The sequence below is a fragment of the Nymphalis io genome, chromosome 27 (genome assembly GCF_905147045.1).
Source record: "Nymphalis io chromosome 27, ilAglIoxx1.1, whole genome shotgun sequence".
Lineage (NCBI taxonomy): Eukaryota > Metazoa > Arthropoda > Insecta > Lepidoptera > Nymphalidae > Nymphalis > Nymphalis io.
In genome coordinates, this window is record NC_065914.1 from 2512632 (window position 1) to 2538860 (window position 26229).

General features: G+C 34.5%; 1 protein-coding gene across 2 annotated transcripts in view; it reads left to right on the forward strand.

Moving 5' to 3' along the window:
* The first annotated feature begins 2231 nt into the window (after positions 1-2231).
* Positions 2232-26229, forward strand: part of LOC126778790 (multidrug resistance protein homolog 49-like) — a 61702-nt gene continuing 37704 nt past the window's right edge. The window contains exons 1-2 of one of the 2 annotated variants that reach the window (XM_050502454.1): positions 2232-2306; positions 2404-2497. In XM_050502454.1, the coding sequence (XP_050358411.1) occupies positions 2405-2497 (93 nt within the window). In that variant the 5' untranslated portion in view covers positions 2232-2306; position 2404. Of the gene's footprint in view, positions 2498-26229 lie in introns of both variants that reach the window. The other variant, XM_050502453.1, reaches the window with a different exon arrangement.

Here is a 26229-nt window from a genome sequence, read left to right on the forward strand (position 1 = left end):
GCATTTACGAAGAAGCGCGTGCTACGCTGGAGTGAGGCTTTTGCCTTCGTGAGATCGTCACGTGTCGCATCGCAAGGGTTAAGGCGAAAATTTAAAGCAGCCTGGCGTTTAGACTTAATCAAGGGAAGTAAGTGCTCCTCGTTTTTTAGAAACCAGTCGTAAGATTTTACCTTTTGATATATACCACCAATAACTTTGCCAGCAGTGACAGTGAGAAGAGATTTAACTTTTTCCCATTCGACTTGCGCTGGTATCGAACTGTCCCAAGTTACAACTTCTTCGCGGACGAGTGCCCCAATTGACTCCACTACCTCCGTGTCATGAGTCTTGAAAAGATTTATCTTTTTTCGACCAAATGGCTTGGAAGAATGGACTCTCCTACGAACGAGTCGTACTTTACGAAACGTCTGCGTGTGGAGCGTTTCCCGCAGATCCCTCCTTCTTGTAAGAGCAAGGTCTAATTGATGTAAATGCTTAGATCGGGGGTGCATCCACGAGACTTTCCGCATCGTTTTGCCTTTTAAAAAGGTGTTGGTAACACACAGCTGGTGCCTTGAGCAAAACTCCAACAATCGTTGCCCTTTGTCGTTTAGTTTGCCTATGCCGTGTGCACCGAAGCATTCAAGCCAGGCTGATGTGACCTGACCGACGCGGGCATTAAAATCACCTAAAATGTGCAGTCTGTCAGTTGAATGCACCCCGTGCACTGTTTCTTCGAGCTGGTCGTAGAACTGGTCCTTGGTCTCAGGTCTTGTACTTACGCCTATTCGTGCTGACTTATAACCGGTGACAGCCACTCTCCGTGTTGTTTTGCATCTGCAAGGCTGCAGGGCGAAATGTCCTCTCCGCGGATGCGGCTACGCCTTGGTCAGATGACTTTATGGCAACACGGGCTTGCCCAGTACCCGTGCCACCCACTCTTCTTCGCCAGCAGGACCACAGGAATGACGTTTGGTGCTGGTTTGGCCGCAGGTGCCTGGCTTACGCCTAAACGGAGGCACCGCTCCGAGTTTAACGTTGTTTTTCCTTCTTTTTTTAGAGACTAGATGTTGAGGTCTGTGTCGTAGTGGGGCAGAGAGCGACGCTGTAGCTCTACTATGAACGTAGTATGTATGCCGAAAGGAAGGAAACAAAGGATGGGAATGACATGAGAGCGTGACGCTACGATAATTTTTGGAAACAGCGATTCAAGGAGAGGGGTAAGGATACTGTGATCGAAAGATACTGGAGTGTGACACTAGTAGCTTGAGCATTCCGGGGCTGCGTAACCGTAGTGAATCTAACCAGCTGTCGGACAGATAGCTCTAAATACACCCTCTGGACGATGTTTAATTATAAATCGTCGATATTTCAATTCTTCAAAATAACTTTCGAGAAAAGTTAGCAGAAATTGTATTTTTAGGGTCAGAAGTAGAAACAGCTTTAAAAAAGGACAAACGTATTGCAAACAACGCTTTATAATTTTTAATAAGTAAGAAAATAACATAACCCTTTATAAATCAAAGTTTAAACAATATAAAAATAGTGGCTGATTACACACAGAACAATTAAATAACAATAAATGGCTCACGACACCACCGAGTACAGGGAGTTCCAATTGTCACGACAGCTGATAAACCACACACACACACACAATTTTTTTTATATTATATAATTCAAATTCAATATTCATATAATTACCGATTTTAACAGATTCCAAACATTACATATCTAACTAATAACAATAATTAAAAATAAAACATTAAATAGTGGACACCAGAAAAAAATAGCTGAAATGGCCCAGTGGTTGAATCGTGCGTCTCTTTAGCGATGATGCGGGTTCGAATTCGGGCGAGTACCTATTTTTTTTTATTCATCTCGTGCTCGGTGAAGGAAAACATGAGGATAATTTATATTTATAGCAGTATATATGAGGGTTTATATTTAAAGCAGTATATTGATTTTCACATAAAAAAATAAGTATACAAAAATTAAATAATTAAATATTTTGAATTTTAAATATAGAACTAATTACGAACACGTACTTCGACAAGTTAAATCTAACAAATATTAAACATTTAACTTGAGATAATTGAGATTGGAAAGATAACTAACGGTTTTCCCTTTACGCAGAAATAAGTATTCCATTTTTAAATTATAAAGCGAGAAAGCCGGCAGGGGTTTCCCAGTACCCAGTTTATTTTATTAATGTTGTTGAATTCAAATGTGACCAGTATATCCCGCGGCCGCGTGTGAGACAGACGCACGCGGCAGAGTTAATTAAAAAAATAAAGTTCCTTCGATTCTTAAACGTTAAAAGTCGAGAGGTAGATTTTTTTTTAAGTTTTTGAAGTGTTTTTTGACAAAGGTTTTATTCAATTGAAGTGACATTTTTTTCTTGTTTTTTTTTTTAACATTCATCAGTATGAAGGCTCAAAGCAAGAGGTTTGTGAGCCACAAGGGGAAGGCTTATGATATGGGTGTGAAAAAAGACCATAGCATAGGATTTTTCGACTTGGTATGTTTTTATTTATATTGCTAATTAATATTTGTTTAACGGAATTTGTTTCTCATATGACTCATGACTCAACGTGTTGTTTACATTTTTCATAATTCTTATTACACATTTTACCTAAGAACGCGTGAATTTTAACCGATGATCGTGGGTTCAAACCCGGGCAAGCACCACTGAATTTTCATGTGCTTAATTTGTGTTTATAATTCATCTCGTACTTAACGGTGAAGGAAAACATCGTGAGGAAACCTGCATGTGTCTAATTTCATTGAAATTCTGCCACATGTGTATTCTACCAACCCGCATTGGAGCAGCGTGGTGGAATAAGCTCCAAACCTTCTCCTCAAAAGGGAGAGGAGGCCTTAGCCCAGCAGTGGGACATTAACAGGCTGTTACTGTTACTGTTATTTTACCTAGAGTCGAGTTTTCGTGTTTTTTTTTAATTATATAAAACAAAAGTATAAAAGCGATCTATGGAAATTTTTAACTATTATAATAATGAAAGTTCTACACAAAATCTAATTATTATAAATGTACCTCTTTATAATATATTAATATTTTACATATATCAAATATAAATTTAAATGGAAGCATATAAAAAAATATTGCAAGCTTCGTGATAACAATACATAAAATTATTTTCTGTTGAAAATATTGACAATTAAACGAATTGTGCTATTTTAAAAAATGTGTAAGTCTGTTCTCCATAAATTTCCGGACGTAAAGATGTACGTATATATAACAATCGCCATTATGTTGCCCATGGTCGAAATTTTAATGTTGTCAATAAAAAAAGCTGAGATGACCTAGTGGTTAGAACGCGTGAATCTTAACCGATGATCGTTCAAACCCGGGCAAGCACCACTGAATTTTCATGTGCTTAATTTGTGACTATAATTCATCTCGTGCTTGACGGTGAAGGAAAACATCGTGAGGAAACCTGCATGTGTCTAATTTCATTGAAATTATGTCACATGTGTATTCTGCCAACCCGCATTGGAGCAGCGTGGTAGAATAAGCTCTAAACCTTCTCCTCAACAAGGGAGAGCAGGCCTTAGCCCAGTAGTAGGACATTAACAGGCTATTACTGTACAATAAAAAATAAAAAATTATCAACATGATTCAACCAATTGATGAATTGTAAATAATTTCAAACAAAAATTACCAAATATCCAACGGACGAACCATAACGAAGATTGTATATTTTTATCTTTTTACTTTAGCAGAGGTTAAAAACCTACAGTTTTTCTTATTGTAGAATAATTATTTTATAAATAATTTAGAAATACCAATTCAATTCTCGAAGATTTGTTTCGATTAAAATTTTTTGCACTATTTCATAATACATAACAAAAATTCTTGTTCATAATTGGACTCGATAGCTCAATGGTGAATAGTGATCTAAGATTTCAGTCGTAGGTTCTTTTTTTTGGACTATGTAATATAGTGATGGTGATGTACTCCTGACTTCAGTCACAGCGGTCATTATCAAAGGAGGGCACAGTGACACAGCCAATGCAATCACCTGTACTGCTAACTACCAAACTTCAGCCTGTTACTTAGAATTGATTAATTGAAAAACCCTATAACTTTTTTATTGGATCCGCAAAAACTTGTTTGTTTGTGACGTAAATATGTTTATTAGTACCATGGCAGTAAGATGCTTTGCCGCATGAAATTGTATCGTAAGGATTCGCGTCGCTTTCTGCGTTGCGAATTTGATTCACAGTGCAATGATCGCATGGTGCTATGAAGTTTATAACCTTTCTAATGAACGGCCTAACTAACGCGGTTTTTCAAATTAGTAAGCTATAAAAAGACCAGTTTTTTTGTATTACTATACTGATAAATACCCTATTCCAATCGAAGCAGGAGTAAAGATAAACAAACCTTATATTCACATATTTCATGCGATTAACTACTACTTCTGCGGTATTATGCACTATGAACAGTTCTTGATTAATATATATTTACTTTTGATACTTACAATGAGGATATTCCATTTAAAGTTGGAAGTAGTACCTACTTTAAATTTTATACTAAATTTATAAATTTCCGATAACAACTTCGCTCAAATTTCATAACGCCATTTTTTCGCGAATCCATAATGAATACCATAGATCATTCAAGATCTCGACCAATGATATCGCTGCAATTCAAGATCAATGTTGTTTATCGGTCTGTACTCCTGTGGTTGACACCTGCAAGGAGTAACATTGTAACTCAGTCTAGGCAATTTTGGGCTATAATCAAATTCTTTTTGTACGAAACATCTAGTAATTTTTAACGATTATCCCAGTGTCTAAATTCCTTCCCGTAACGATTTTTCCAGTGTAAAAACATTGTAAGTAAGCGTCCAATGCAGCTAATAAAAGGATATGTTTAGTTAAACATCAATACTAAAGCTCGCTTTTACGCCTTTAATATTACAAAAATATAAATGTAATACTTGACAAAATTGTATTCATAATTATTATAAGAAATTGCACCCGCGATTGCTCGTTGTCAGTGCGGTTGTTACTTTGTTCAGCTGTTTTACATCCCCAGTAGCAATATAGTATTTTTGCCATATATTTGGTGTATTTATCAATCAAGAAAACAATATCTGGCTTGTATATATTTTTGTATACATTATATATTAAAATGAGGAACTAGAAAAACCTTATTATCACCAAATTAATTAAATTAACAATTAACAAAAAAAAAAACAATCGTAACAAATTAAAAAATAAATATATTTTTTATCTGTTCCAAAGCGTGTGATTAAATATAAAGTCGTATGAATTGCTTTGAGTTATATGTTTGAAATAAATAAAATGAAGAAACGTTGCCTACGATGCCAGTTAGTTATTATATTTTTAAACAAAAGTTGAGATTGCCCAGTAGTTAGAACGCGTGAATCTTAACCGATGATCGTGGGTTCAAACTTGAGCAAGAACCACTGAATTTTCGTGTGCTTAATTTGTGTTTATATTTCATCTTGTGCTTGACGGTGAAGGAAAACTGAGTTTCTTGCCGGTTCTTAGTAGAGTCCACATTTCGAACTGGTAGCGTTTGACGATTCTTAGACTTTAGTAAAAAGACTTTTACAAGTACCTAACTTGTAAAAGTCTTTTTGAACAAAAAATATTTTGATTTTGTATGTTGTTTACACATAGTAACAGCCTGTGAATGTCCCACTGCTGGACTAAGGCCTCCTCTCCCTTTTTGAGGAGAAGTTATGAAGTTATCCCACCACGCTTCTCCAATGCGGGTTGGTAGAATACACATGTGGCAGAATTTCAGTGAAATTAGACACATGCAGGTTTCCTCACGATGTTTCCCTGCACCGTATAGCACGAGATGAATTATAATCACAAATACACATATATCACAAGTATCATACGAGAACAAGATGATGATCATAATGATACACTTATATACTTGGTGGTAGGCTTTGTGCAAGCCCGTCAGGGTAGATATCCCGATTCATCAGTAATACTTGGTATTTTTTTGTTACGGTTTCAAGGGTGAGTGAGATTTTTTATCTTACGATTAGTTTGTTGGCGCATTGGCGATGTAAGCGATAGTTAATATTTCTTACTGTGCCAATGTCTATGGGCCTTGGTGACCGCTTACCACCAGGTGGCCGATATGCTCGTCCGCCTCTGTATACTATTAAAAAAAAACCATGCTCGTCCGCATATATGTACTATCAAAAAAAAAAAAACCAATGTGTGCATTGGTTTTTGATATAGAGTCGTGGTTAACTTCCAACCACCCCTTAAGGGAAGTGACCTTTTCAATTAGTTGGAAATTTGTAGCCTGGTTGTGACTTCGATATTTTATGAGCATTAAAAAAATACAAGATAAGCTTCGAAGTCATCTCGTCCAACCAGTTATTAAATGTCGTTTCTATTTATTTGTTTCTTTTTTATCTAACTCATATCGTTGTTAAGTTAAAGATATAAAAAAAACTTCACGCCGTCGACACGTGATATGGACGTATCAGCGGCATGTGTGTCGTAGTCTACATACCTTCCATTAGAACTGGAGCCAATTCCAATCTTGATACTGTCCTTTTGACTGATTTCAACTACGGAGGATATTTCTTTTTCGTGGTGAAATCCTCTTGCATACTTCATATCTCTTCCGAGGCACGTGAGTGTTCACACTTCCAACTTCCAGCCTCCGAGCTGCTATTGATTTTTTTTGACAGAAAACCCGATAACTTTTTATTGGCCCTGGGATTTGAACCACGGCCCTCGGAATCTGCGGCCATTTATATATAAGTTCAGTGCTTGGTCTAAGGTGGTTTTGCACCTGGAGGCCAATTATTAATCTACTAATCTAACTCTAAGGACTATACGGTTTTTCCCGATTCAATTAAATAAAATAGTTCTTTAATAATAGTGATCTATCTTTAACTATTCTATATTTATTCGGATTGCACCCAAACCGATGTGATGGTAACAATGTTGTGTCAAAATCAAACTTAATTGCTTATTTTTATGTCAATAGTGGATTTATTATATAGGAAAACGGATAAACGGCAACGATCACGCATCGATTCGATAGCGAAGGGACAATTACTTACTAGAATTAACGCCCTGATTTCTCCGATCGTGTCAGATTATGCGCGAAAGAGCAAAAAGCTTGAGGTCCGTTGAAATTCATCATTATTAGTATGATTAAACTAGCTCACTGTGTATGAGGAAAAAGAAATTCCATCGCGTATCTTAAATATTAATTCCTAATGATAGGTATTAACGTTTTCCTGATTCGACCGGGGATTTTCTGCACAAAATATCTATTAATGCTAAACTCAACTTTGCATAGATGACAAATATTCGAGTAGATTTCCCTATTATGATTCAGTTCACGCAATCTCTGTGCTACCATGCTTATAAACTAGAACAATTTCGAGCAAGCATGTATAACATTTAAATATTTTTTGTTTTGTTATATATATTTTATTATTTGTTTGTTTAGAAGTTTCTTGATTTATCTGTTAAAGTTAGATGTCGTTGACAGTTTTGTAAAAGATATCGGTATCTATTTAGATATTGTGGTCTCTTATTTTTCTTGTAAACTAGCATCGACAAAAATACATCTGTATTGTACAGGTAGTTTATTTTGTATAAATTAAAATAATTAATATTAACTATAATTTTACACAGCCCTTTTAAAATATTCATATATTTTTTTCTTTTTTTATTTCGAAGACTAACAAACTTAGTTTTGAAGTAGATTATAACAATTAAAAAAAACGAATTAATGTTTTTTTTTCGTCTAATAAATAATATTCATACATAATTATTAATTAGATTAAAAAAAAATCAATTAAATTGCGAAACTGACATGAAACAGTACTTAAAATATAAATAAAAAACAAATAATAACATTTTTTTGTTGTCCGATATAAACAGGATAACTGTTAACATTATACGAAATAGTGACGTATTTCCGTATTGGGTATTCATTACTATTTAATTTGAGTCATAAGTTCCTTGGTCTAAAAGTCCGTTTGAAAAAAAAAACTGCAATGACTAATCATGCTGACAACTAATTGTTAGGTTATAAACAATTTTGCCGTAACTATCACGTCAATAAAGGTATAAGGCACTAGTATGTGACAGCGTCTTGGTAACACGAGGTGACCGTTATCTATTTTATACCACTACCCACAGACATTGGCACTGTAAGAAATATTAACGGTCCCTTACATCGTCAACCTTGGGTACTAATATGTTATGACCCTCGTGCCTCTCTACTAACTCACCCTTCAAACTGGAACACAACAGATGGCTAGAATATCAGTTGAGTGGGTGGTATCCAGAGGGGCTTGCACAAAGCCTCGATTAAAGACAGTTCAAATAGGTTCAGTATAATAAAACTTTTTTTTTTCTCTGTTACAAATTTCCCAAACAGCCAGAGTCCAGATTAAGAATTAAATGAAATGGACAGGTATTTTAACAATCCGTTACATTGTTATACTAAATTTCAAGCAATAGACTATCAATATCCCACGGCTGGACTAAGCCTTAAGGAGAAGGTTAAAAAGAAGGTCCCACCGCGCTACATCAATGCGGGTAGATATATGGCGTTTCTTTGATGTTTTCTTTCACCGCTGAGCAAGTAATGAATTATAAACACAAATTAAGCACATGAAAATTCATAATTCAGTTAAGATTCAGGTGTTTTTAACCACTGAGCCATCTCGGCTAATCAGGTCTTTAACCTATTGGAGATCCTGGGCAAATTAGGATAATACCCCCTCCATGGCCGTGACATTGAATTTTATATCCCCTATCGATGACGGGACCCTGGGCACGTGCCCTAAGTGCCCTGGGGAAAGAGGGCCCTTCGGCTAGTATGTTATATTTGCGATTAAAATAGACGAACGTTGTTTCCAAAGCCCTTAAGACGCCCTTGGTTTCTAAATATATTTCTCAGTAGTACTTCCAACTCAAATACAACACGGGTTTTAACCGGTCGTATCACCTAGGCAACTGCTCACTAACAACATACATAGTTTACTAGAAATCAATATTGTAAGTTAAATTATATATGATACACCAAAACCTTTTTCATATATCACTCCATCAATTCATGAAAGACCATCTTAAAATCAGTTTAGTAAATTTGAGTATATCGCATTAGACATATATATATATATATATAGACTTTGTTTTATATCGCGAGTATGTAATGTATTTATATTAATATACATATTCATGACTATCAAAAATCATCACCATCATGACGGTTTTTATGGCAGGTAACAGCCTTTGAATGTCCCACTGCTGGGCTAAGGCCTCCTCTCCCTTTTTCAGGAGAAGGTTTGGAGCTTATTCATTCATTATTATTTATTATTGGGTTGGTGGAATGCACATGTGGCAGAATTTCAGTGAAATTAGACACATGCAAGTTACCTCACGATGTTTTCCTTCACCGTAAAGCACGAGATGAATTATAATCACAAATTAAGCACATAAAAATTCAGTGTTGCTTGCCCGGGTTTGAACCCTAGATCATCGGTTAAGATTCACGCGTTCTCACCACTGGGCCATGTCGGCTCGGTTTTAATGATTTATTTAATTTCTGATTAAACCGTATTGTTTTAATTACAATAATTGTATATTCCCACGCTAATAAATTTAGAAAATAAACCTTTAAATTGTTCCTACTTAAACAAGATGAATTCCATAATTTTTGCTACTTACAACGACATATATACGTAGTTACCATTTGGCGGGACGACGGTAATATTGTTTCCGTGTTTTTGTGTTTTATGAATTTCTAAGAACTGCAAGCTTGTGTGAAATCATTGCTTTTTTTAAATACATTTTTATTTGTTGGTCTAGTAGCTAGATGTAAGGCCGCAGACCCGGAGGTAAAAAACCTCTTGTCAAAAGTTATTGAGTTTTGTATGTCCAAAAATTTTTCAATAGCAGCCAGGAGTCTGTAAATTGGAAGCGTGTACACTCCCGTGCCTCGAAATGCAAGTAAAGCCGTTGGTCCTACTCCTAAACTCTTTCCGGTCGTGTCGGATTGCCGTCTCATCGGATTATGAGAGTAAGGGAATAGATAGACACAGGTTGTGTTTGCGCACACACTATAATATTTCCTGCGCAGTTGGCTAATCTCTCTTCAGATTGGCCGCCGTGGCCGAAATCGGTCTGGAGGACCTTATTAATTATTGGCAACAATAAAAACCAAATCAAACCAATTTCTTTTTTAAATACTTACCACCTAAGCTTTATTTTTTAAATTCCTTTTTTAAATATGTGATTGACAGAATTTATTAATTTTATTTCATAACTATCATTGGCGCGAAATCCACGGCTATACATAATAATTAATAAGTAATAAAAATATATATATTTTTTAAATTTAATTTAATGAACCCATAATAAATCAACAGACATATAATATAAACTATACGTGGCGAAATTCAAAATAAAATTAAGGCAGAATACAGCTGAATACATTCAGACTTTTGTCACAATAAGAATTATTTAAAATTAAACAGATTTCAATGTTATCATTATTTACTTAAAAGTTTTAAGTCATCATTGTGGAGCGGATTGCAAAATCGCTTGTGTAATATATATTTAGTTGAAGTAAAAATTCAACAACTCTATTTGTACAGCTTAGATTAAAGTTCAATTGTTTATATATTTTTATTTTTCTAGAATCTTTAAAAGAATATCTTCCCTCTGACATCCAACGTCCAGTAAATACGAAACTTCTACTAATTAGTATATTCTCCATTTATTAAATTAATATATTAATTAAACTATAATTATGCTATTCAATTAAATAATTCATTTACTTATCATGTTGTAGATATCTGCTGTAGTATTTCATAGTTTCCATTAATTAGTGGTTATCGCATTCATCATTCACGAATTCTTCAAAATTTGAAACAGATTGTTCTAATATGTGACATCTCTTTTGCACGTTGTCATTAGCAGAATAAATTGCGCTCAACAACACAATGAATACAGAATGAATGATAATTATAAATCTTTTGTATCTGTGAAAAATTCAGCACAATAAGTGTAATTCCACAATTAACGCGTGTCGATATTTCAATAAAAAAAGTCTCAATTTTTTGTATATAGATCACATTCACAATTTATTTTTGTTTTGACCTTTTTAGAATTGCGTGACTCATAATGGCGAAGGTCAAGAAAAATACGTAGGTAGCATTCATGTCTAATGGGCATTATTTACTAATTATTTGGTCATTCTTTTCTTTATATAGAAAATAATTAACATACATTTACTAAATATGAATTTGAGCACATGTATAATAATAATAATAATATCTTGGGATAATATTCACACACGGCAATCTGATTCTTAAAATACTATACTAAGATACGATACTAAGCAGAGCTCGTACTATGGAAACCAGACAACTGATATACTAAATATACCATATTTCTTTTGTAAATACATACTTATATAAAAAAGCCAAGATGGCCCTGTGGTAAGAACGCGTGAATCTTAACCGATGATCGTGGGTTCAAACCCGGGCAAGCACCACTGAATTTTCATGTGCTTAATTTGTGATTATAATTCATCTCGTGCTTTACGGTGAAGGAAAACATCGTGAGGAAACCTGCATGTGTCTAATTTCACTGAAATTCTGCCACATGTGAATTCTACCAACCCGCATTGGAGCAGCGTGGTGGAATAAGCTCCAAACCTTCTCCTCAAAAAGAGGAGAGGAGGCCTTTAGCCCAGCAGTGGGACATTCACAGGCTGTTACGGATAGATAATTACACCCAGACTAACAGACAGGCACACAAATGTCTCTCCTGGGTGGGAATCGAACCCACAACCTTCGGCCTGAAAGGCATCTACGACCCACGCCAACCGCCCGTTATATAAATAAATGAGACATATTAAACTGTACAAGAATATAAAAATGACAAAAGGTAGTAGATTACTACAGGATATATACATTTAAGTGTATATAATGATTGATGTAATGTACTAAGTTTTTTACCGGTTCTTATTTGTAGAATATTCCGAAAAATTACGATTCAAAAGTGCTTGTTAGAGCTGTTAAACAAATAAATAAAATTGAAATGTATGTCTGTGACAGCAGATCGACTGTCTCTTTTTAAATTATTTTGGCTATTTTACCAAAACCAACATATTTTTTATTTATTTATAACGTATTTATACATTTTGTACGTTAAAATGGAAGGTTTGGATTCCGTCACTCACTGAATTCAAAGCCGGCAAAGTCTCGGGTTATGCTAGTTATTTATAATTAGTAATTAGTTTGATGAGTATAGAGTTTGACGGATATATTTTTTTTAAATGACCATAACCAGTTAAAAACTTTCTGGTATGTGGTCACCATCGCCCATAGGGGTTAAGAAGTATACATAAATGACTCTGCAAGTCAATGCGCGAATCATGGAGCTTTATATTATATTGTGCCCGTTGTGCCTGTAATTACACTTGCTCACTGAGCTCAATCACCTTTAAACTTGAAACCGGAACACGCAGCGCTTTAAATAAGTGTTCTGATTCATAAATTATGTGTGCACCCACCAGACCTTCAAGGCAGGAAATACTCATGATGATATAACAAAGAGTGATAAAAGAAAAAAATATTACTTACATTAAATATATTTAAGAATTTTTCATTATATTAAAATATCATTGTTAACAATGTAATATTAGTAATAATAAAGTAAGTAACTGTGCCTGTGAATGTCCCAGTGCTGGGCTAAGGCTTCCTTTTTGAGGAGAAGGTTTGGAGCTTATTCCACCCCGCTGCTCCAATATAGTACACATGTGGCAGAATTTCTGTGGAATTAGACACATGCAGGTTTCCTCAGGATGTTTTCCTTCACCACAAGCACGAGATGTGTTGCTTGCCCGGGCTGGAACCATCGGTTAAAGATTCACGCGTTCTAACCACTGGGCCATATCTGCTTCTTATCCCTGATAATAATAAAGTACAGCCTGTAAATGTCCCACAGCTGGGCTAAGCCTTGCTCTCCTTTTTTGAAGAGAAGGTCTGGAGCTTATTTCACCCCGCTGCTCCAATGCAGGTCGATGAATACACGTAGCAGGTTTTCGAAACCGTAATAAACACTTGCTATAGAAGTCAAGCCATATTGTTTATTCAAACGCACAAATAGTTTGTTCTTTTATGTTAAATTCTGGTGTTTGCGTCGTAATATTTCAGCTAAATGACTCGTCAAATTATGATGGTTTTTTTTGTATTTACATAATTATATGAATGGTTCTTTACTATGGTTTTACGTGATATGTACTGTTGTCTACATTTTTTTTAACTGACACACGAAAAATCATATTATACGTAATAATCCTTTTTTTTTATTCATATCATAATATTCTGTCATTGGTTAAAAAAATCCTTGGATAAAATTCTAATTATTTTAATCCTTCGATCAGCTTAAAAAAAAATTAAATAATCAACTAATCAATATGTTTGATATTTTGCTTATAAAAATAACTTATAAATAAAATGATACTAAATCAATATTAAATGTCAGGTCTTGGCAAATGGGGCGATGCCTTCAACTTGAACTCGTTCGTCCGGCTTAAACCAGTTCCTACACACGTACATAACATATATATATATACTTAAGGTGACTTCTATACCTGCGACTTAGAAATCAACTGTACAAATAGGAATTTTTAAGTGCAACTTTTTTTTTTATTTCGAACTTTTCAAGTACCCACGTGTTGTTCCTTTTTTATCTTTCTATTATTTTCATCGTTTATAGTTATAGCAGTAGCAGTAGTAGCAGTAGTAGTAGTAGTAGTTATAGCATCACAATCAAAATATCAGGATTACAATTGTTTTTTTTTTTAATTATAATAATTGTCCGGACCGAAGCTTAATTTGTTTAATAAATATCCCTAAATACAGGGATCCGGAAAAGCAAGAATGCTGTATAAAAACTCGAAAATATACCTTACTTTTTGTATGGTTAAGCCCCTACAAGATAAACGCTTGACAATAATCAAACTAAACTTCAGCTGTCATAATTTATTTAAGCATATTGTTTTTTGCTTATTTTTATATGTAACTTGTTTGTGTTCGCGGCTTAGGGCGCACGTGGGGGGGCGGCAGGTTTAAGGTACCTTATGTCCTTTTGTGTACCCCTTAGAACGTGTATCCAAAACTTCATGACGATCGGTTAAGTAGTTGAGACCTGAAAGCGTAACAAACAAACTTATTCGCATATATATATATATATATAAAGTGCTAGTATATATATATACTAGCACTTTTCCCGTAGTTTCACCCGAGTAGTTTTCATTCCCGTAAGAATACGGGGACAAAATGCCTAGCTAGCTAGCCTATGTTACTCGCTGATAATATAGCTTTCCATTGGTGAAAGAAATTTTAAAATCGGTTGCATGGTTTAGGTGGGACAGCGGAACAAACAAACAGACTCACATTCGTATTTATAATATTAAGTTAGAATAAGGATATAGTATATAATAAATAAATACGGAAATGACTCGGGTTTTTGCCTACGATATTAAGATTTTTTTCTAAAGACATCAATATTCGGAGCAGGAGATAATAAGAAACCACGTGGCGGTTATGTGCGCTTCATAGTTGTTGAGCTTATAATATAAAAGATGAGTCAGCCAGTGTAATAACGAAGATATTATCAGTCCCATTTAAAAATCACTATTATCACGTGGCAAGCCGTCTTAAGATCTACCGATTTTCACGATCATGAAAATAGCTTAACAGATCTTTCTAAAAATAAATCTTTAAGCGCCGACGTTTTTGGCACATTATATGCAATTAATTCTTATTCTCGAAGTACATATTACATAAATATCAAATCAATATATAAATATAATATTTTGAACATTACATTTAAATTACATTAAAATCTGAATACTTTATTAGAGTACAAACGATATACATTTACTTATGTATTATTGTCGCTATATATTTTTTGTCTTGTTTATTAAACAATTCACGTTTTAATTGTCAGAGTTATCCGGTATAAACCCTAATCACACGTAGTCTTGAGTAGGTCTACTAATCAAAGATATTAAGATGACATCATAGACAATAGCTGAGATGGACTAGTGGTTAGAACGCGGGAATTTTAACCGATGATTGTGGATTCAAACCCGGACAAGTATATAGTTATAATTGATCTCGTGCTTTATGGTGAAGAAAAACATCGTGAGGACACCTGAATTTATCTAATTTAACTGAAATTCTACCACATGTATATTCCACCAATACGCATTGGAGCAGCGTGGTGAAATAAGCTCCAAACCTTCTCAAAAAAGGAGAGAAAGCTTTAGCCCAGCAATGGGACATTCACAGGCTGTTACTTGCTGTTACTTATAGACAATTTAGTCATTTTTAATGATTTGATATATTCCTAACAATACATAAATCATATTTAAAACCAAATCATATAAATATAATACATACAATGTAGACATACTAGAGTTATCTGTGATATGAGCAAAATAAGGAAGTAAAACAATTGAATTTGAAACAACCATAAAATACATTACTTAAAAATTAAGCTAAATTATATTTTAATATTTTAAGCGTAGATGTAGCAGATATAGAAGCTTATAATAACTACACAGCTCAACATTACACAGAGAACTACACAAATAAAAAAAATATACACACCTATACACACTAATATACACACAAACACACATGAACAAATTAAAAATAAACACACCTATACAAACAAACGAACATGAGCGTTAACTCAAGTTATATAATTGATTTTTATATTTTTGGTTTATCTGTCCACCGAAATTCCCTTTAGTTTTTTTTTAATTTTTAAAAAACTTACACCTTTCTCCTGCGTTATCGTACAACCATATGAAAAAGTGTTTTTACTGATACTGAGCTTGGTAAACACGTGTTGTATTTTAAAAACACCTTTTTATTGCTGGGTAACGCAAGTATTGCCAGACTACTGTCCATCTTTTGAGTTTTGCGTCAATGATGGTATAATGCGCTACTCCTAACTAGTTGCTCAGGAATCTGAATCTTGAAACATGTAGTACTTAACTCATTTTTTTCCTGATGATTGGCATAACTGAGGTCCAGTTTCCAAGTATTCATGAGTTATTATTCTGAGCTTTTAAGTGCCTCCTGGCTTGCAAAGCGCCTTTTTATTTTATTTATTTTTTTAACGCTGGAAAAACGCATTACGCGTTTCCCCCTAGGGTACAGTAGGGGTTATGTGGGGCTCGGTGGTATCCAAGACGCCGAGTGCGCTCCTAACATCGGAATTCCCTACTAAAAAACCAGCGGTACCCTTTCCGTCTTAACGAGGAGCGCCACGGGATCGCTTGCGCATGCTACCGTGACGCCCTGACGGCTGGCCCGGACCTATCTATGCGGACCTCCATTCTCACAGGTCACAGTACCCTGGGAACCTTTGGGTGTGGCTTGCACAGTGCCTCTAGTAACCAATACAAGCACTTTTAGTTAATTTTATTTGAAATGAAACTGGTATAATGGCAAAACTTAACAGTATTTTCCATTTTGCAAATAGAAGATACATCTCGAGAATTATTTCTATGAAAATAATAAATGATATTTTTTTAAAGGTATTTAAATGAAAAATACCTATTTTGCCTAATATTGTATTTGCATTTTAAATACTATTATAATATAATTGTATAGGTAATTCAAATGTGCGACATGTCTGCATTCGTTTCGCTCAAGCCACAATTCAGCGTAAATTCGTTTCGCTCAAGCGCTGTGTTATATTCTTAACTATAATAAATAGTTTTTACTTCCCGTTTGGCAAATAGTGATAAAACCCAGACAAGCCTTTTAAATAATCTAAACCGATCTTGACAAAAACACCCTAGAAGGTTAATGGGGGACGTCAATCAACCATTCGACCTAATTTTAACATACTTCAATATCTAAGAATATTGATATCGTGTTTATTATTATTTATTATAGATTGTAAAAACTATACAACTTAAAGATTAAATCTTAAATAAATACAAATAAAAATCAAAAATAGTTACTGTACAAACGTGACCGCGTGGAATGGTGGCAAGAATGCTAGCAGCGTTTTGAATCGCAATTCGATCTTCTGGGCGAAAAATTAACCAGCTCTACTGTTACCAGTAGAAGCAATAAGACGGGGTGTAATATTTTTGATAAACATATACATTATATTTACGCAAGTATTTTATATGTACATGTAACAATATTAATCATTATAAAAAAAAACACAAATAAATTTAATACTAGAAATTAGAAAAAAAAAAAAAACAAAAAAGTTTTTGTCTTATTAACAGTTCTAGTAACATTGATTATAAAATTTCATATATAAGATAAATACGTTATTAAGAAAAAAAACGTATTCGTTTAATATCCGGCCGTAGATACACATCGTCCCGTGGCGGCCATATTATTTTATTATTAACCTATATAAAGCTTAGTTCCACTTTTAGAAGTTTTTTAGACTAATAAACGTTTTTTTTTTTTGTGATACCAAAATGAAAAAACTAATAAAACATACATAAAACTTATACCAAAAGATGCAGCGCGTTTCGTTAAAGCTTTTACTGTATAAAAAGATAATAAAAATTCGCTCTAGATACGTCATAGTCTAAATTTAAAGAGAGTGAAACTGCAAATCGCACCTACTTAGCATAGATAGTTTACGGTAGCTAGCAACGTTTTAATTTAGCAGCATAACAGCATTATACATGTGTATGTGTATGTATACATTAGCAGCATACAAAGTCACGCACACAGCTTTATAAATTTAGATAACAGCTTCATGAATTGGACACAGTATTGTTTACGTGTGTGCTATATTTTTCTTTGGGATAAAATTTAAATAATTGAAGCTCTAATTAGTAAATAGAATGTTGTGTTTATATTTAAAAAAAATTTCTATGTTATATATATTATATAAGCGTCAATGGCGCAATGCTTTAACTATATATCTAGAAATGTAATATATTTAAAGATTTAAATAAAGTCGACTCGATCTAAAACTCTTGGGCGATTGTCCTTCCCACTCCGAACAAGCTGTACGCTTAATTGGATGTTTAAATACGAATATAAAATAAATTTGTCTGTGCATCGATGTATTATTATAGAAATCGGCTGCACAGGATAGCAGTTGATGTAAAATAATAAAAAAATAATTAAAAAACCTATATGAAATTATATAAAAATTTCTTTGACAAGCTTCGTGATAAATATACAAATCAAAATTAAAAATAGCTACTGCACAAATGGTGGCAAGAGTACAGCTTTTCCTATAACCGTCATAGGACGCTTGGCACTGAAATATTAATATTGATGGTTCTTTGAAGTATTTATAGAAAACCATTAAATTTTGAGTTTTGTGCACAAAGTATGTATTAGTGTCTGACGTCTTAAGAGAGCATCATGACGTTTGCTGTTAGAAAATAAATTTATTTTTATTTTATTAATCCTTTATTGCATACAATTTACAAACATATAAAAGAACAAGCAGTACATATAATATGCAAAGATGGCCTTATCACTTACAGTGATCTCTTCCAGGCAACCTCTGTAAAGAAAATATTTCTGTTTTTTTTTTTAGCCAGGATCATTAATCGGACGTAGTCTGCGAACAACCTATGCTTAAAATTTATTGAATGAAATATTCTAAAATGCTTGTAAATACTTGAATATTATATTTTATCTTTTTTTATTCGATTAACTTTAACTTAATCGCAATCAATTAAATTATAAATGCGAAAGTAACTCTGTCTGTCTATCGATTTTTCACGTCTAAACCACTGAACTGATTTTAATGAAATTTAGTATGAAGCCAGTTTGAACCCCAAAGAAGGACATAGGCCACTTATTTATAACAAACCCCTCCCCTAACACCAAAATCTCCCCCCCCCCCCCTTACTTAACATACGATCACTGTTATTTTAATAAATACAAAAACGTAACAAACATTAATAATAATCAGTAAACACCGGATCTCAAAACCGGGTCAGACTTCACCAGACAGTATCGACGTCATGTTCTCGTACGTATTTAGATTTTTGTTGATTGATATCCTCAAAAACCGTACGAATAAAGAGTCTAACAACTTTTTACTAATATTAACGGACCGGTTGGCGTGGTTGGTAGATACTTGCCTTTCACGTCGAAGGTTGTGGGTTCGATTCCCACCCAGGACAGACATTTGTGGGCATGAACATCTGTCTGTTTGTCCTGAGTATGTGTGTACTTATCTATATAAGTATGTATATGTAGTATATCAGTTGTCGGGTTTCGTAGTACAAGCTCTGATTAGTTTGGGATCAGATGGCCGTGTGCGAGTAATGTCCCAGGATATTACATTATATTATATTATTATTATTATAAATGCGAAAGTAGCTCTGTCTGTTTTTACAGCTTTATAACTGAATCAATTTTGATGTAATTTGCTATGAAACAAGCTTGAAATCCAAACAAGCTCATAGGCTACTATTTGCATCTAACATCTCTCTCTAACACGCACGAAGACGCAGGCAAAAACCTGTTTCCAATAAACATATAATTTTGATAGTTTATAATATTTTAGGTTAAGTTTGTGTTTTTATTTCAAGGCGTCACGGTAGCATGCGCAAGCGATTATGTGACGCTTCCGAAGAGACGGAATGGGTACCTGGTATTTTAAGTAGGTATTCCTGCGAGCAACTTGCAAAGGCAACTTGTTAGTTTATTTATAATCGCACCCCGATTGATCCCTTATATTAAAAACAAGATGGCGTCAATAGTTTAACTTCAGTATACATTCTGGCTAGAGTTTAGACTTATAAATCAACGATGGTAGCACTTGACGATAAATAATTATTTGTAAATGTATGTTTGAATAAAACTATATTTTGTTTTTGATCGTTCGTTACAATCCGTTCACATATACACAGACAGGGCAACGTAAGTCTGTTGGTATGTTAATAATTTTATTAACATATTGATATCGTTTCTTGTAAAGATTCTTATTTCCGCTATAAAAAATTGCGGGATTCCCTATGTTGTTATATAAAAAACCGCCTATTCGCAGAAGTAATATGTCGCCGATAAAACCTTGTTTCCCTGTTGTACATTTGAAATATTTATCAGAGTTCGTTGACTTTAATATAAAATTTTCATTGAACACTAGTTGCTGTTGGCTTCGTGTGTGCGTGCGTGTGTGTGTTTGTGTGTGTGTATGGGGGGTTTGTTATAAAAAGTACAACACGAGTAAAATTCCATGGGATTCAAAGTTGCTTTATATCAAATTTTATCAAAATCGGTTCAGTGGTTTAGATGTAACAGACATGAAGGTAATTTCACATTTGTGAAATTACCTGCATGTCTGTTATAAATTTATTAGTATTTATATATATATATACTAATAAATTGTTTTGAAAATATATAACCCAATTTATAAATTTTAAAATGAAACAGTACAGTACAGTAAACATAGCTAACACATAATAACGTCCAAAATGACTATACATAGACATTTAGCATCCAGAAAAAAATACCGTCTTTATAATAGAACACTAAGCCAAAGAATTTGAAGTAAATAACTCCAAATAACGCAATTGAACACATTCAACAAATCACAAGTCGCGTCAATAATATAGAATGAATTATTAATTTATTTCACTGCAGAAATCGGTCGTGAAATGTCATAAAGTGATATGCGACATTGACCATTATAATCATAACATTTCAAGAATACGCGCATCAAAATATTATATCACCATAAGTCGCTTGTCAACATTACACGGGCGAGGGAAGTCATCTTACAATCGCACTGCTGATCTCTCCCATCGGATAATAATGATGAGATATTAAAGAGTGTCCGTGTTTGAGCACCCGCCTGCAATCATAATACCTCCTAAAAATACATAGGTTGTAAGTAGTCAAGAGGTATAGTGTTGTATTATAAATAAGGATATATTCAAGAACTGTTTGTAGTGTATAATAATAATAATATCCTGCGACATTTTTCACACACGACCATCTGATCCCAAATTAAGCTTAAGCTTGTACAGAGCTTGTACTATGGAAACCAGACAACTGATATACTACATATACTATTTTTCTTTTGTAAATATATACTTATATAGATAATTACACCCAGACTCAGGATAAACAGACATGTTCATGCACACAAATATCGTGAAAGGCAAGCATCCACCAACCACGCCAACCGGCTCGTCATAATACAGCAGAGCTCTTAGCGAAACGCGTGGAATATTGAAATGTTTGTTATCTATACTCTAACTTCGATTGCAATAGGGAGATGAATGAAGGCAAATTAATGATGATGATGATAAATACAGAATATCACTTTCAGACACATTGCGAACGTCCACCTAATTTTAACGTCGCTTAAATAAAAGGAAATAACTCGTTCTAACATTCAAACAAGTCAGGTCTTATTACAATGGACATAAGGCTTGCTTTAGCGCAAATTAACTCTACGAAAATGGCTATTATCATTTTTTCAAATTATGTAAATTACTCCGTTCTGAGTCATTTTTTACTCGTAAAAACTTGATACAATCCGACAAAAAAATCATAACTCGTTTGACCGCTGGATTAAGTTCACTAAGTCCAAATTCTGTCGGTGTTATCATTTTAATCTCTTACTAGCAAACCGTCCCGGCTTCGCACGGGTAGAACAAACACTCGGTGCAATGTGCAAGGCTATGGGTAGGTAGGTCATCAGGTATTCTACCTAAACAGCAATATTTCAAATTGTTGCGTTTCGGTTTGAAGAGTGAGTGAGCTAGTTAAACAGACAAAAGGGACGCAATATCTTCGTTCTCAAGGTTGGTGGCGCACTAGCGATGTGAGGAATGATCAATATTTCTTACATCACCAATTTATATGGGTTGTGACCAATTAACATTAGCTGGCCTATTTACCCGTCCGCCTATCGTCTTTTTATCGTTGGAAAAAACACATTACGCGTTTCCCCCACGGGAACAGTAGGGGGTGTGGAGTGCGTCCCGGACATCGGAATACCCACTAAAAAACCAGCGGTACCCTTTCCGTCTTAACGAGGAGCGCCACAGGATCGCATGCGCAGTGACGCTCTAACGGCCGAAATTTACCCGTCCGCCTTCTTATAACACGAAAAAAGCATAACGTTTATATAAGGCATAAAAATATATATACAGAAAAAACGTGTTAAATCAATTAGACCATCTTGTGACGCCCAACAGATGAAATATTGAAGCTTAGGCTAATTGAAAGATTAATTTGTAATTAAGAAAACTGCTAAATTAATATGGATTTAATGAAATAAAAAGAATAGAACTTATTATAGTGTAGAGACGCTAAAGGGGGGACGGTGAGGCATGACGTCATAGGAGAGCGTCATGTTTCCCGTTATGATATACGAGTTTTACTCCCGCGGCACCAATAGAACTTCCACATCAGAACTCTTGATATTTCTATTGGGACCAAAACCCTTCACAGGCGTACGCAGAACAACAAATGGGCACGTAATCGTAAATTTAACCGCATACGGGCGAAACCACACGACACAGAATTCATTATATAATCGACTATGGATGAAATTTGTCATATTGTCATTTCATTATCATTTTAAGGCCTATCTATAATTATATATATACATCTCCCGATTGACTTGATATATGTCACAGTTACTCCTTCTCCGACGTAGACGCTCACTATGAACGGATTTTACGCAAATCCTTTCCAAAATAGGATATCTCCTTTTTTTAAAAGAAAGTTTGGGAGCTTATTCCACCACGGTGCGCCAATGCGGGCTTGTGGAATACACATGTGTCAGAATTTCAGTGAAACTAGACACATGCAGGTTTCCTCACGATGTTTTCCTTCACCGTCAAGTAGGAGATGAATAATAAACACAAATTAAGCACATGAAAATTGAGTGGTGCTTGCCCGGGCTTGAACCCACGATCATCGGTTAATATTCTCGCGTTCTAACCACTGAACCATCTCGGCTGTTACATTGACATTGCACACATTTATCAATGTTTATAATTTCAAAATCTATATATACTTTATTCATGGAAGCTCTACGGCTTAGCGCGAACGACGATTAAACGCGACCTGTTTAGAAATAAAAATAAAAACTCCGAACCGTTTTCAAACACGCATAGCTTTTGTGTTATTTATTTCATTACCGCAATGGATTACAAGAAAATACTGTGTGTTGTTTAAAAATATATCTCCGATTCTCCTAATTTTTTTTGTAAAAATAGTATACAAACGCGTAATGTCTTACTATATGTATAAAATAACAGTTCCTAAACAACATACTTAAGGAAGTCTTTATATTTCATTTGTTTGTTTGTAATTTTATGACGCGCTCGATGAGTCATTTAACTATATTCATTGATATCCAAGAAGAAGTAAATTAAACAAACCATAGATTTACATATTCCATGCGATTTGATAATATCTCTGCTAGATTATGTACTACAAACCGTTATTGATTAATATATCTTTATTTATAATACAAAACATTCCACTTAACTACTTATAACGAAAAAGCCGAGATGGCCCAGTGGTTAGAACGCGTGAATCTTAACCGATGATCGTGGGTTCAAACCCGGGCAAGCACCACTGAATTTTCATGTGCTTAATTTGTGTTTATAATTCATCTCGTGCTTGACGGTGAAGGTAAACATCGTGAGGAAACCTGCATGTGTCTAATTTCATTGAAATTCTGCCACATGTGTATTCTACCAACCCGCATTGGAGCAGCGTGGTGGAATAACCTTCAAACCTTCTCCTCAAAAAGGGAGAGGAGGCCTTAGCCCAGCAGTGGGACATTAACAGGCTGTTACTGTACTGTACTGTACTATACTTATATCAACTTTGATTTTATAAATAAATAAATAAATATCCTGGGACATTATTTACACACGGCCATCTGATCCCAAATTAAGCAGAGCTCGTACTATGGAAACAAGACAACTGATATACTACATATACTACTTTTCTTTTGTAAATACATACTTATATAGATTGTACTTCCAAATTTCCGATAGTAACTTTACTAAAATTTTTCGCGAATCCATAATGAATTTGATAGTTTATCAAAATCTCGCCCGACTCGACGAGTTGTTTAATTGTCTTTACTCTGTCTGTAGTTTGAACTTATCGTTAGTTCGCAATTGCGTTACCTTCAAAAACATTATCAATGTATAATTATTGTTATAATAATTTGCCTTCACTTAAGTTTCTGAAGATCGGCTTTATAGACTTCCTTAATTTGTAGCACTAAAGTAATTATTCAGCATTAGGTTGCAAAAAGTCATTCTTTTGTCTGGATTTTAGATTTTTTTGTAATAAAAATTAGCTATTAATTCTTTCAGTTTTTCTATTTAATTAATTATACATTTATTTTATTGTTGCCTAGTAATAACTTTGTTAGTATTAGCGATGCAATAATGTTCTCCTGACCGATTTCGGCCACAGCGGCCAATCTCAATGGAGATTAGCAACTGTGCAGGACATATTATAGTGCACAAGTGTGTGCGCAAACACAGATGTTCTCTCTATTCCCTAACTCTCATAATCCGATGGGAGAAAAGAGTTCAGGTGCAGTAGCAACGGCTTTACATGCTTTCCGATGCACAGGAGTGTATACTCTTCCAATCCAGACTCCGGACTGCCACTGATATGCTTGAACAGAAAAACCCAATATTTTTTATTGGGCCGATCTGGGATAAGATCCCATGGCCTCGGGATCTGCTTATATCCACTAGACCAACGAAGCAGTCAAATGTATGCGGTGCAATTATCAATATATAAAAGTGAAAATGATAAAATGGATCGCAAAACATCACGCTACACTAGCTAAGTGGAATTGTGTCGTGTTATTTATAAATAGATATATATTAATCAAGAACTGTTTGTAGTGCACACCATAGTATAGCTATTAGTAATCGTATGTAATATATAAGTCTAACATGGAGAGGCCTTCAACATCATTACGCTCAAATTCATAGCATGTACAGGGCTTAGCTCAAATTTCTGTATTAGGGAATAAATTATTTATCAATAAACTATTTATCACTTCGCATAATTGTGACGTATATTAAAAAATTGGAAAAAAAGCCAGAAAATGAGTATCCGCACGTGAAGTCGAACGTGCATCCATCGCACGAGTCCGAGCTCTTACCAATGCGCCAATCGTTGTTTGCAAAACATGTTAACATAAACGGCTTATATATAGGTTGTAAGAGACGCGTTAAAAATTTTATCTTCTAAACGCATGGCTATCTGGGAATCCTACTTTGGGTACTTTCATTTCTAGCTAAGCGCTGCATATGCTGTACATTTGAGGAAAATTCCTGATGACGAGTACTCGCCCTCTCCTTGCAGCGTTTGTCTTTACTTCGATTGGCTATAAACCATGACACCTTCGTGCCTGTTTTTATACTTAACTACTGATAAGCTGTACTTTATTTCTATAAAAAGAAAAATGACATTAAGTGTTTTAGCGATACAAATTTTTTAATAAACATATTATACGCCATTATCTATGTAATATAAGTTCGTTATTATTGTTAAATGTTTTGCTGTTTTTCCTTCCTCCATTCAAGCGAGTAATATGATATTATATTATGCAATCATTTACACATACATAGCTGTTTATAATATACATATAAGAGCCTGATGACTGCCTCGTCTAGTAGTGGCTACAAGAACGCAGGTCGGGCCAGTAAAAAGTTTTTGAGTTATTTCTGTCGAATAATTCTCAGTAGCAGCCCGGTGTATAAAAGTTGGAAGCGTGTACACTCCCGTGCGTCCGAAAGCACGTAAAGCCGTTGGTCCTGCCCACTTGGCTAGTGCCCCATAGGATTGATCGCAATCGGTCCGGAGGAGATCACCAACATCACATACAAGAGCCGTTATATAACATAACTCCCATCACAATCGGACGGAAACTAGTTGGTCTGTGAAGGAAAATTATACAAATAATAAGTTTTAAAGTTCAATATCAAAAATGCTGTTTTAAAACTGGTAATATTATAGTAATTGATGTTATTTAGGGTCCAGTTGTGAAATAATCTTTATTGTAATAATAATATTATGATGATGACGTCCTCCCGAATTCGGTGAGGTTACATTGCTTAACGGAAACAAACCAACTGCACAGCGGACTTAATAGTTCATACAATCAATTCGTAATCTTTCTCATAATCCGATGGAACGGCGATCGTACTCAACC